The sequence below is a fragment of the Pan troglodytes genome, chromosome 6, assembly GCF_028858775.2.
Source record: "Pan troglodytes isolate AG18354 chromosome 6, NHGRI_mPanTro3-v2.0_pri, whole genome shotgun sequence".
Taxonomy (NCBI): domain Eukaryota; kingdom Metazoa; phylum Chordata; class Mammalia; order Primates; family Hominidae; genus Pan; species Pan troglodytes.
In genome coordinates this window covers 107,695,111-107,707,716 of record NC_072404.2, presented here as the reverse complement: position 1 = coordinate 107,707,716, position 12,606 = coordinate 107,695,111, and the positions used below count along the sequence as shown (strand labels likewise).

The window sequence follows — 12,606 nt, the reverse complement described above, 5'->3', positions numbered from 1 at the left end:
CGGCCAGTGTGAGGATGATGTGAACTGTGGGGTGAGGGTCCCAGCCAGCATGCAGATGGTGTGAACTGCAGAGTGAGGGTCCCAGCCATCGTGCAGATGGTGTGAACTACGGGGTGACAGTCCCAGCCAGCGTAAAGATGGTGTGAAATGAGGAGCGAGGGCCCCGGCCAGTGTGAGGATGATGTGAACTGTGTGGTGAGCGTCCCCAGCCAACATGCAGATGGTGTGAACTGCGGGGTGATGGTCCCAGCCAGTGTAAGGATGGTGTGAAATGAGTGAGGGTCCCAGCCAGTGTGTGGATGGTGTGAACTGCAGGGTGAGGGTCCCAGCCAGCATGCAGACAGTGTGAACTGAGGGGTGAGGGCCCTGGTCAGCATGAGGATGGTGTGAAGTGTGGGCATGGGACCCCGGCCAGCAGGAGGATGGTGTGAACTGGTGTGGGTGTGGGGGCCCCAGCCAGTGTGAGGATGGTGTGAAGTGAGGGTGTCAGGGCCCCGTTGAGCCACACACAGTGGAAGTGTGAGTAAAGGCAACTGTGTGACAATTAATGTGGTGCCGCAGTAAAATAAGCACAGCCGTTTAACTTACAGGCAACTCTAAAAAGATACCAAACAGAACACAAGAATAAATTAGAGTCTTTGGAGAAATCCCAAGCTGAGTTGAAGAAGATCAGAAGGAAAAGCCAGGGAAGCCGAAACGCACTCAAATATGAACACAAAGAAGTTGAGGTGAGCTTTTCAACAATATCTTGTTTTCTTTTGTTGTTGACAATTTGCACAGTTTAAGAGGAGGTTAGCCGGGTGCGGTGGCTCACGCCTGTAATCCCAGCACTTTGGGAGGCCGAGGCAGTAGGATCATATGAGGTCAGGAGTTTGAGACCAGCCTGGCCAATGTGGTGAAACCTTGCCTCTACAAAAATTAGCTGGGGTGATGGCAGGTACCTGTAGTTGCAGCTACTCAGGAGGCTGAGGCAGGAGAATTGCTTGAACTTGGGAGGCAGAGGTTGCAGTGAGCCGAGATTATGCCACTGCACTCCAGCCTGGGTGACAGAATGAGACTCCATCTGAAAAAAAAAAAAAGTTTTGAAGTTGATCTCATGGAAGTGGGGAGTAGAATGATGGTTACCTGTCATTCTCTAGATAGCTGAGGATGGTCATTGTGTTGACTGGGGAGTGGATGAAGGAGAGGTTGGTTAATGGGTCCAAACATACAATTGGATAAAAGAAATAAGTTCTAGTGTCCAATAGCAGAGTAGGGTGACTATAGTTAACAGCGATGCATTATTTCAAAATAGTTAGAAAAGAGGTCTTGGAATGTCCCCAACACATAGAAATAATAAGAATTTGAGGTGATGGGCACCCAAGGACCCTGCTTTGATCATTATCACATGTGCCCTATAAATATATAATCTATCAGTTTTTAAAAATAAGCATTTTGACTGAGAGCTGAAGGCTGTAGAGTTTCCCTGAGTTAAGTATAATTAATCAGTGACCTCCTGCCAAAACATGGGCTTTTTATCCTGGCTCTGAAAGAAGAAGGGACTCTCCATGATCAGTGTTACTATTCCCATTGTACAGATGGGGAAAATGAGGCTTAGGTTAAATCATATTTTATTACTCCATTTTCATGCTGCTGGTAAAGACATACCCTGAGACTGGGCAATTTACAAAAGAAAGAGATTTAATGGACTCACAGTTCCACATGGCCGGGGAGGCCTCACAGTCATGGTGGAAGGGAAGGAGGAGCAAGTCACGTCTTACATGGATGGCAGCAGGCAAAGGAGAGCTTGTGCAGGGAAACTCCCTTTATGAAGCCATCAGATCTTGTGAGACTTATTCACTATCACAAGAATGGCATGGGAAAGACCTGCCCCCATGATTCAATTACCTCCCACCAGGTCCCTCCCGAAACACATAGGAATTACGGGAGCTACAATTCAAGATGAGATTTGGGTGGGGACACAGCCAAAGCATGTCACCTATTGTTGGCATTTGGAACTGGGTTTGAACCTGGAACTTTCTGGTTCCAAAGCCCGTGGTGCTTTCCAGTAGGATACAATCATATCTCTGGAGTACAAAGTAATATTTGTGCAAATTGCCCCATGGGAATGTCAAGCCCTTGGGCAACTTCTCTCTGCACACGAGTCAGGGACCTCAAGGAGAATGATGGTATCTACTTAGGTCAGGTTACAGCATTCTTTCCTCTCATGTATTTACTCTATTATTCAAATAAAGCAGGTGTAAAGATGGCAGAAGATAAACGTCAGGCTGCACGCTATCTGATGCTTATGTCATGCTTATATAATTATTATTATTATTTTTTTTTTTTTAGTATGTGGAGACCGTTACTTCTCGTCAGAGTGAAATCCAGAAATTCATTGCAGATGGTTGCAAAGAGGCTCTGCTTGAAGAGAAGAGGCGCTTCTGCTTTCTGGTTGATAAGCACTGTGGCTTTGCAAACCACATACATTATTATCACTTACAGGTGGGTGTGGTGGCAAATTGCCTTGAGTGTATTAATAACTTTATTTCATATTTAAATGCCCCAGAAGGCTGGGCTGTGGCCCACGCCTGTAATCCCAGCACTTTGGGAGGCTGAGGTGGGCCTGGGCAACATGGCAAAACTCTGTGTCTATAAAAAATAAAAAAACTAGCCAGGCATGGTAGCATGTGCCTGTAGTCCCAGCTACTCAGGAGGCTGAGGTGGGAGGATCCCTTCAGCCTGGGAAGTTGAGGCTGCAGTGAGCCATGATTGTACCACTGCACTCCAACCTGAGCAACAGAGCGGGACCCTGTCTCAATCAGTCCATACATACAGAGATAGACACACATGCACGCCACTCACCTTCCACACATGCCCAATATAAAGCAGTGGGCCATTTTGCCAATGAAAAGATTCCAGAGAAACTGTGTTTGGCCAACTTGAACATATAAACTTATAGAAATACAGCTGAAATGGTCAAACGTCCATGTATAATGTTTAATTAATTAATAATACATCCATATTTAAAGTCCTTCATAAAATAATGCTTCATCATTGAAAAATAGCACGTGTTTGCTCTTCTCACCTGCGAGTCAGCTTTCCCCAGGCCCTTTCTGATGTGTCCTCAGCATCAATGTCTTCACCATAGCTGCTGGTGAGTCCCAGCGGGCCCAGGTCTACCCCACCTGGGCGATTTGAGATGCTCCCTTCATGGGTCCGTGTCCGGGGGTCACGGGCAGCTCTGCCCCAGCCCACGGGCCCCCATTCACGCACATCAGGACATCTGGGCTCAGTGATGCGTTCATTCCTCTTGGTGGTATTGGTTCCTGGTTTATTCAACTGAATGACCTCATCACCCTCCTTCCAACACACACAACTGTGAGGTTCGAACCCCCAGGAATCATGATGCAACACATGTCACATTTCCTTTCCTTTGTTTTAAATTATGAACTCTGTTGGGCCTTTGTAAACATCCAAAACTAGCACTGGTTGAGGTCAGAAATTCATTGTTGTTCATAGTAAAGTTAGAGAGTGTTCCAATATAGGAGAAGCTTTGCAAGAGCTTGAATATAAGTCAGCTTTGTCTTTGTTTTAAAGGAAAAATACTTTGGCCTTGTATGTATGCAAATGTTGTATTTTCTATAAACTTTTTACAACTTTAAGGAATATTCAGGACTGGGCATGGTGGCTCACGCCTGTAATCCCAGCACTTTGGGAGACCAAAGTGGGTGAATCACTTGAGGTCAGGAGTTTGAGACCAGCCTGGCCAACATGGTGAAACCCTGTCTCTACTAAAAATACAAAAATTAATCACATGTGGTGAGCACCTGTAATCCCAGCTACTCAGGAGGCTGAGGCAGGAGAATTGCTTGAACCCAGGAGGCTGAGGTTGCAGTGAGCCCAGATCACACCACTGCACTTCAGCCTGGGCAACAGAGCAAGACTCTGTCTCAAAAAAAAAAAAAAAAAAAAAAGAAGAAAAAGGAATATTCAGCTCCCTAAATAAGATTTAAAATTAGTACAGCAGGCCAGGCACAGTGGCTCATGCCTATAATCCCAGCCCTTTGGGAGCCCAAGGCAGGAGGATCACTTGAGCCCAGGAGTTCCAGACCAGCCTGGGCAGCATAGCGAGACCCTATCTCTACCAAAAAAAAAAAAAAAAGTTTTAATTAGCCAGGTGTGGTGATGTGCACCTGTGACCCCAGCTACTCAGGAGGCTGAGGTGGAAGGATTGTTTGAGCCCAGGAGTTCGAGGTTGCAGTGAGCTGTGATTGTGCCAGTGCACTCCAGCCTGGGTGACAGAGCCAAAATCCTCTCTCAAAAAAGAAGAAGAAAATGGTTACAGCAAAGGAAATAGTTGCTGTATTAGGTGATCACTTTTGTCAACAGCATGTCTGTACTAGTTTCGGGAATGTAGAGTTCACTTTAGAATCTTCTCTTCCCAGAGTGAGGGCATCCTGTGGCACCGGGGTCGCAGGCTGGAGAGGACAGAGGTGACCTTGAGGTTCTCTTCCTGTGTGATATCCCCACCGTGTCATGAGGCAGCCTAGCACCTTTTCAGGGAGCTCCAGTTATCAGCAGAGTCTTTCTTAGACTTAACCATCGGTCCCAGTAATGCTTTCTAGAGTGACGCAGACCAAATCTGCTCGTTTCTATGCTGGAAGTTTCTTCGAGTATCTGAAAACTGGTTTTGTGGCTTCCCTTAATTCAGCTAAAGCGCCTCAGTCCTTTCTGTGGAGTTGGGATGAAGCAGGCCCAAGCAGCTGGTCCACGGTGCTGCAGAGTGTCAGGGTGATAGTTGGGGGTGGGGTGGCATTTGGAGACAGGGGTGGTGTGAGGGGGTCTTTGCCCTTCCCCAGGACTGACATCAGCCCCCCACCACTCTTGATAAACTCAGAGGCTGAGTAAAAGCAGTGTGACTGCCATGCACACAGCCGCAGGACAGGCTCCTGCCTCCCCTTTCCCAACCAGAGTGCTCTTCAGAAAAGGTGCTCACTGGAAGCGCTTGGGGGGCCTCTGAGAATCCAGTTGTCAGGAGCAGAGCCAGGCTTGTGGGTGCTGGAGGGGCACTCTGCCTCCAGGGTTGCTGGTTCTCACCCCTGCTGGTCAGGTCTGCTCTGCAAAACCTTGTTTGGCCTGTGGTGGGGGCGTCCCTCAGCACTGCCCACCACTCACCCACAGTCCCTCTTCCCCATAGACAGACTATCAGGACAGTGTCTGATTCACTTCTCTAATGTCTGAATCGGTCAGAGTCAACTCCTGGGCCGGTGGCCTGTGTTGGAGGTGCTGCTTTTAGTAGGAGTGGGAGGGAGAAAGTGATGGTTGGCGTCTCTGGGGCCACCTGGAAAACGGGATTCATACAGATTGCTCCCTCCCTCCCTTTGAGTTTCTGTTCTTGCTCTTAACCATTTACCATCCCCGTATTAGTCCCATGCTCTGTATTCACACTGAGGGATCAGGAAATTTCCTTTTGAGTCAGAGCCTTTGCCCCTCTCAGCCGGTGAGACACAGCTGATCCTCTAGGTGCTTAAAGTGCTCACCGAATTTAACCCAGGGCCCCCACACTCCTGGTGCTAAGCCAGTAATCTGTTATCAGCGATATGACGTGATGTCATTTTTCTCAGCTCTTCAGACAATCTTCTTTGTCTTTAGTCTTCTTCTTTTGGCTTTGCAGTCTGCAGAACTACTGAATTCCAAGCTGCCTCGGTGGCAGGAGACCTGTGTTGATGCCATCAAAGTGCCAGAGAAAATCATGAATATGATTGAAGAAATAAAGACCCCAGCCTCTACCCCCGTGTCCGGAACTCCTCAGGCTTCACCCATGATCGAGAGAAGCAATGTGGTAGGAGCCAGTTTTCTCTTCCAGATTTCAATCGTGTGTTTCCTAACTTGATCTGGGCCAAATTTGCCTGTGTTGGTGGGAATCACAGGTCCCCCTTTATTACTTCCAGGACCACCTTTTCACACCTCTATCCCCTTACCTTTACGGGCGAAGGTAGCTGGGCACATGTTTGTTTTTTGTTGTTGTTAAGGTGGAGTCTTTCTTGCTCTGTCGCCCAGGCTGGAGTACAGTGGAGTGATCTCGGCTCACTGCAACCTCCACCTCCCGTGTTCAAGTGATTCTCCTGCCTCAGCCTCCTCAGTAGCTGGGATTACTGGGGCGCACCACCATGCCTGGCTAATTTTTGTATTATTAGTAGAGACAGGGTTTTGCCATGTTGGTCAGGCTGGTCTCAAACTCCTGACCTCGTGATCTGTCTGCCTCGGCCTCCCAAAGTGCTGGGATTACAGGCATGAGCCACCATAAGTTGGGCACATGTTTTATACTATGTTTGGCGCTATTATCTTTGTTTTGGAAATTTTATCCTTACTGTTTTGTTTTTTTATTTTTTTTGTTTTTGAGACACAGTCTTGCTCTGTCACCCAGGCTGGAGTGCAATGGCGCAATCTCGGCTCACTGTAGGCTCCGCCTCCTGGGTTCACGCCATTCTGCCTCAGCCTCCCAAGTAGCTGGGACTACAGGCACCCGCCACCACGCCTGGCTAATTTTTTTGTATTTTTAGTGGAAACAGGGTTTCACCATGTTAGCCAGGATGGTCACGATCTCCTGACCTCGTGATCCGCCCACCTCGGCCTCCCAAAGTGCTGGGGTTACAGGCATGAGCCACTGCACCCAACCATACTTACTGTTTTTATTTGTAATCATTCCAACTAAGTTTACTCCCAAGGAAGGAAGTATAGGTGTCTCAGAATAAATTAGACACACTCTGATGGCATTCATCACAACGTAAGGCACTTCAGGAAAAAAAAATAGGCATCAAAGTATTCACAGTAATGAATTCGCACATTTGTAGTTTGCTGATCTTTGAACCTGGGCTCTATGTGGAGACTGGGATGCAGCAGGTACTTTGAACACATGGATCCACTCTTTCTGCCCATCTCAAACCCCCTGAAATGTGGCCAGTCATGGTGGCTCACACCTGTAATCCCAGCACTTTGGGAGGCCTAGGCGGGCGGATCACTTGAGGTCAGAAGTTTGAGACCAGCCTGGCTAACATGGTGAAACCTCGTCTCTACTAAAAATACAAAAAATAGCCAGATGTGGTAGTGCGTGCCTGTTATCCAGCTACTCAAGAGGCTGAGGCACAAGAATCACTTGAAACTGGGAGGCGGAGGTTGCAGTGAGCTGAGATCGTGCCACTGTACTCCAGCCTGGGCAACACAGCGAGACTCTGTCTCAAAATAAATAAATAAATAAATAAATAGCCTATTATTTAAAAAAAAAAAAACAGCCTTGGGAATCTGTGTAATTCCGGTTCTGCATTATACTAATATTGGACTAATAAAGAATTTTTCACAGGTTAGGAAAGATTACGACACCCTTTCTAAATGCTCACCAAAGATGCCCCCTGCTCCTTCAGGCAGAGCATATACCAGTCCCTTGATCGATATGTTTAATAACCCAGCCATGGCTGCCCCGAATTCACAAAGGGTAAATAATTCAACAGGTAAGAGATTCAGTCTGATTTATTTGAAGATACCTTTTACATTTGTTTTAAGATAAGCTGTGAAATAAATATTTTGTATAAATGTATTGCAAGGTTTGGAGGTAAACAAGCAGGTATGGTAGATACATTCAGCCCTGGCTTTGCAGAGCGTGAGTTCAGAAGAAATACAGGACTAGACTGTGAGACGCTCTGATAAGTGATACATTTCTCTGACATTTATCAGTTCTACGTACTGACTGATGTTTATCCAGAGTAAACATACTGTTGAGAATTATCTATTTACAAATAAATGGAGGCCAGGCACGGTGGCTCACGCCTGTAATCCCAGCCCTTTGGGAGGCCGAGGCAGGTGGATCACCTGAGGTCAGTTGTTTGAGACCAGCCTGGCCAACATGATGAAACCCCATCGCTACTAAAAATACAAAAAATTAGCCAGGCGTGGTGGTGCCTGCCTGTAATCCCAGCTACTCGGGAGGCTGAGGCAGGAGAATCGCTTACACCCAGAAGGCAGAGGTTGCAGTGAGTTGAGATCGCACCACTGCACTCCAGCCTGGGTGACAAGTGGGAAACTCTGTCTCAGCCAATCCATCAGTCAATCAATCAATAAATAAGAAACATGCATAGCCTCGCTGTGTGTTCCATATTTGGTGGCAATTGTAATAAAACTTTTTTTGCAATAAAATAAGCTGTAAAAGTTCACATTGAAATGGGAAAGGTTCCCTTGTCCCCCTTGCAGGGCCTGCGATGGGGATGTGGCTCGCCTCTTCAGTGCCCCGGTGCTCAGACCTCTAGGGGAATAGACAGATGGGCAGGCTATGGGGCTCCCACCTCATAGCAGTATCTAGGGATGAATGTTTACAGCTGAAGCCCCAGTGGGCGCATGTTACCGTGAGCTCTTTTAGTTTTAGTTTTAGTCTATAGGTGGCTTGTGTAAACCAGCTCAATTACACCCTCTACCTTGTCACAGGGAAAGAGGGTTTTCTGTATCCCGGGTTCTCGCCTTGGTGTACCGGAAGAATCGGATCATACGTGGGCTTGGAGAATGAGTGCAAGGTTTTACTGAGTGGAGGTAGCTCTCAGCAGATGGGGGAAGTCAGGAGGGGATAGAGTGGGGAGGTTTTCCCCTGGAGTCGGGCCACTCAGTGACCTTGGCCAACTGTCACAGCCCAACTCTGTGTTGTTCTGCTGTTCAGTGGCCTGCCAGCGTGCTGCAGCCTGTTGGTGCCTCCCTCTTGACACCTAGCCACTGTGTTTGTTCCTCCAGCAACGTGCTCCTTTCAACGTTCAGCAGCTTGCGTGTCTGCCTGCTTAGGGTCTTGAGGGTTTTTATAGGCACAGGATGGGGACATGGCAGGCCAGGGTGGTCTTGGGAAATGCAACATTTGGGCAGGAAATGCCTGTCCTCACCTAGGTCTGTAGGAGTGGAACCCTAGCCAGAGACCACACCCTCCTCTACCCAGCACTTTCATTCCACAGTTCTGTATCATTTAAAGGGACCACGCTCTTCCCTTCCCAGCACTTCATAATTATCAACATGACAAAATTATGATTATTAAGCTTACCAATAAGCTTGGTTTGAATTTTTTTTTTTTTTTTTTTTGGAGATCAAGTCTCACTCTGTCAGCCAGGCTGGAGTGCAGTGGCGCGATCTCGGCTCACCACAACATCCACCTTCCAGATTCAAGCGATTCTCCTGCCTCAGCTTCCCAAGTAGCTGAGACTACAGGCATGCGCCACCAAGCTTGGCTAATTTTTGTATTTATAGTAGAAATGGGGCCTCACCATGTTGGCCAGGCTGGTGTCGAACTCCTGACCTCAGGTGATCCACCTGCCTGGGCCTCCCCAAGTGCTGGGAATACAGGTGTGAGCCACCATGCCCAGCTGGTTTGAATTCTAATCAGTGTTTTTCATCATCTCTAACAGAGCATCTCATGCTCTTTGAAGAACTTAAGTTCCAACTTGGATTTCTTAATTCTGTTGACTATATTTCAACAAGCTGGGGCCAGAGGCAGTGGCTCACGCCTGTAATCCCAGCACTTTGGGAGTCCAAGGCGGGTGGATCGCTTGAGACCAGAAGTTCGAGACCAGCCTGGCCAACATAGTGAAACCCCCGTCTCTACTAAAAATACTAAAATTTAGCTGGGCATGGTAGCTCAAGCCTGTAATCCCAGCTACTCAGGAGGCTGAGGCACGAGAATCACTTGAACCCAGGAGGCGGAGGTTGCAATGAGCTGAGGTCGCGCCACTGCACTCCAGCCTGGGTGACACAGTGACAAAAACAAAAGTTGGAGCCACTGACTGTCTGCAGATGTTGCCGGCTGCTTCACTGGTCAGACCCCGTCCTTCTGCACAGTCTTTAGCACCCAGGACCCTCGAGACCTGTGCCATGGCCCCAACCCATCCACGTGGGGTGTCTCACAGGCCCCCATGGTGTGAAGGTTGCGGCAGTCAAGCTGTTTGTGAGAGAGAGCCCTGGACCACAGCGTGTGAAGCTATTGGGCAAAAGAACAGAGTTTTCCAGAATGATGACTAGGATGGCCCAGCAGAGGAAGATGATGGTCTGTAGGCGTTTGCCTTTGAAGGAAGTCCTGTCAGTTAACTAAAATACACAGTTAAAGTATGTAATACTCTGTGCATCCCAGTGATTCAGATGACTCTGGTTCTTATTGGTAAAAGCAGAATGAAAATTGCTGGTGGAGGATTGGGCGCGGTGACTCATGCCTGTAATCCCAGCACTTTGGGAGGCCAAGGTAGGTGGATCTCGATGTCAGGAGTTCGAGACCAGCCTGGCCAATATGGTGAAACCCTGTCTCTACTAAAAATACAAAAATTAGCCGAGCATGGTGGCACGCGCCTGTAATTCCAGCTGTTCAGGAGGCTGAGGCAGGAGAATTGCTTGAACCCAGGAGGTAGAGGTTGCAGTGAGCCAAGATCACACCACTGCACTCCAGCCTGGGCGACAGAGCGAGACTCTGTCTCAAAAAAGAAAGAAAACTGCTGGTGGGTTCAACACCAGCGAAGTAGAGAGTGGCAGGTTAAGGGGGCGCAAGGTTTATGTTGTAATCATGAAGAATCTGCAAGAATAAAGCAGAAAGAGATCTTGCATTGTTTTAAATTAAAGATGCTTGTTGTATTACTAGCCTGGGAAAATTTGAATGGAAAAAAAAAAACGGCCAGAAGCAGTGGTTCAAACTTGTAATCCCAGCACTTTGGGAGGCCAAGCTGGGAGGATCACTTGAGGCCAGGAGGTCAAGACCAGGCTGGGCAACATAGCGAGACACCATCTCTACAAAAAAATTTTAAAATGAGCCTGGCATGGCGGCATGTGCCTGTAGTCCCAGCTACTTAGGAGGCTGAGGAGGGAGGATCCTTTAATCCTGGGAAGTCCAGACTACAGTGAGCTGTGATCCTGCCACTGCACTCCAGCCTGGGCAATAGAGTGAGACTCTGTCTCAAATGTATATACATACATATATATATATTTTTTTTTCTACCTTTTTTCCCCTGGAGTGGAAATATCAGCCTGTGTTTGAATGGAGGCATGAACAGCACAGCCTCGTGCTCATGGGTAGAGAGTATGGGACAAACCTGCCCTAGCTGGTTCCTGGCCCAGCCACTTGCCAGCTGTGGGGTCTGTCCTGTGGATAATAAATAGCAGCACCTTCCTCCTGGGAGCCTGGCGGGATGGCAGCTGTGAGACATTGAGATCGTGACTGGCACCTGGTGAGGACTCTGTAAATGGAACTCATGCTCACCTTGTCCTTCTTAGGCCTGGGGGTGAGAAGCTGAGCGGCCAGCATGGCAAGACCGACTGCATTTCCAGCTTTCTTCTTTTCTTTGTGGACATTGGCAGTTGGGTTTGAACTGTGGCCCTAGCCTGCCTTTGCGATTGGAATTGCGAGGGCAGTTTGGCGTTGGAGCGGTTTGCCTCTCTAAGAAGAGCCATCCTGGCTAAAGCAGTGCACACACTGCCCGGCACACACTGCCTTGTCCTTGGGCCTGGAAAAGAGCCCGCAGCCGCAGGGATCCTCTTCTGCACGGTGCATGCCTTCAGGCTGCACGCTGCCTCTGTTTCTCAACAGTCCCTGTCCCTTCTGGGCAATGATCAAAGCGAGGAAATAGGACAGGGTCAGTTTCCGTGGAAGGAGCGTTGTTGGCAAGATGAGAACAGGTGGATTCCTGGGGTTTGCTTATTGGAATGTGCCTATTGATTCTCATGCTTTGAAAAGCCATTACTGCTACACTCCCTTCAACAGGTACTTCTGAAGATCCCAGTTTACAGCGATCAGTTTCGGTTGCAACGGGACTGAACATGATGAAGAAGCAGAAAGTGAAGACCATCTTCCCGCACACTGCGGGCTCCAACAAGACCTTACTCAGCTTTGCACAGGGAGATGTCATCACGCTGCTCATCCCCGAGGAGAAGGATGGCTGGCTCTATGGAGAACACGACGTGTCCAAGGCGTAAGTCTGGGCGTGATGGTCCCCGCAGGGCTCCAGACGGCCCCTCCCTTCCAGAGCAGCCAAGCTGCAAACTGTCTTCGTGGACATGCTCACATTTTAGCCAAAGTTAAGTTTATGGTTTAGTTCTAGTTTAGTTAACTGAAGTTATTCGATCCCAGGCTATTTTCTGTATGTCTGTGCATGTAGAGATACATTTGGTGCATGCATAGTTATTAGAGCATATGAAGTCACCTGTCTGAAAGTAGTTTAAACATTCTTTTGTTTTTAAAAAAAATTTAGCATTTGGCCGGTGCAGTGGCTCATGCTTGTAATCCCAGCACTTTGGGAGGCTAAGGCAGGCAGATCACCTGAGGTTAGGAGTTCCAGACCAGCCTGGCCAACATGGTGAAACCCCATCTCTATGAAAAATACAAAAATTAGCCAGGCGTGGTGGCAGGCACCTGTAATCCCAGCTACTCGGGAGACTGAGGCAGGATTGACCCTGGGAGGCGCAGGTTGCAGTGAGCCGAGATCTCGCCACTGCACTCCAGCCTTGGGTGACAGAGCAAGACTCTGTCTCAAAAAAATAAATAAAATAAAATTAGCATTTGATTTATTGAAGATAATCTGCATATAAGATATACTTTGTTAAGGTTTAGCACGTAGGTAGTTT

The 12,606-nt window shown here is 48.1% G+C and overlaps 1 protein-coding gene across 2 annotated transcripts in view; it reads left to right on the top strand.

Moving 5' to 3' along the window:
• Positions 1-12,606, top strand: part of BAIAP2L1 (BAR/IMD domain containing adaptor protein 2 like 1) — a 109,924-nt gene that overhangs the window by 83,692 nt on the left and 13,626 nt on the right. For both annotated transcript variants that reach the window (XM_016945059.4, XM_009453667.5), the window contains 5 exons: positions 591-728; positions 2,332-2,484; positions 5,657-5,824; positions 7,343-7,490; positions 11,747-11,954. In XM_016945059.4, coding sequence (XP_016800548.1) covers positions 591-728; positions 2,332-2,484; positions 5,657-5,824; positions 7,343-7,490; positions 11,747-11,954 — 815 coding nt within the window. The remainder of the gene's footprint in view (positions 1-590; positions 729-2,331; positions 2,485-5,656; positions 5,825-7,342; positions 7,491-11,746; positions 11,955-12,606) is intronic.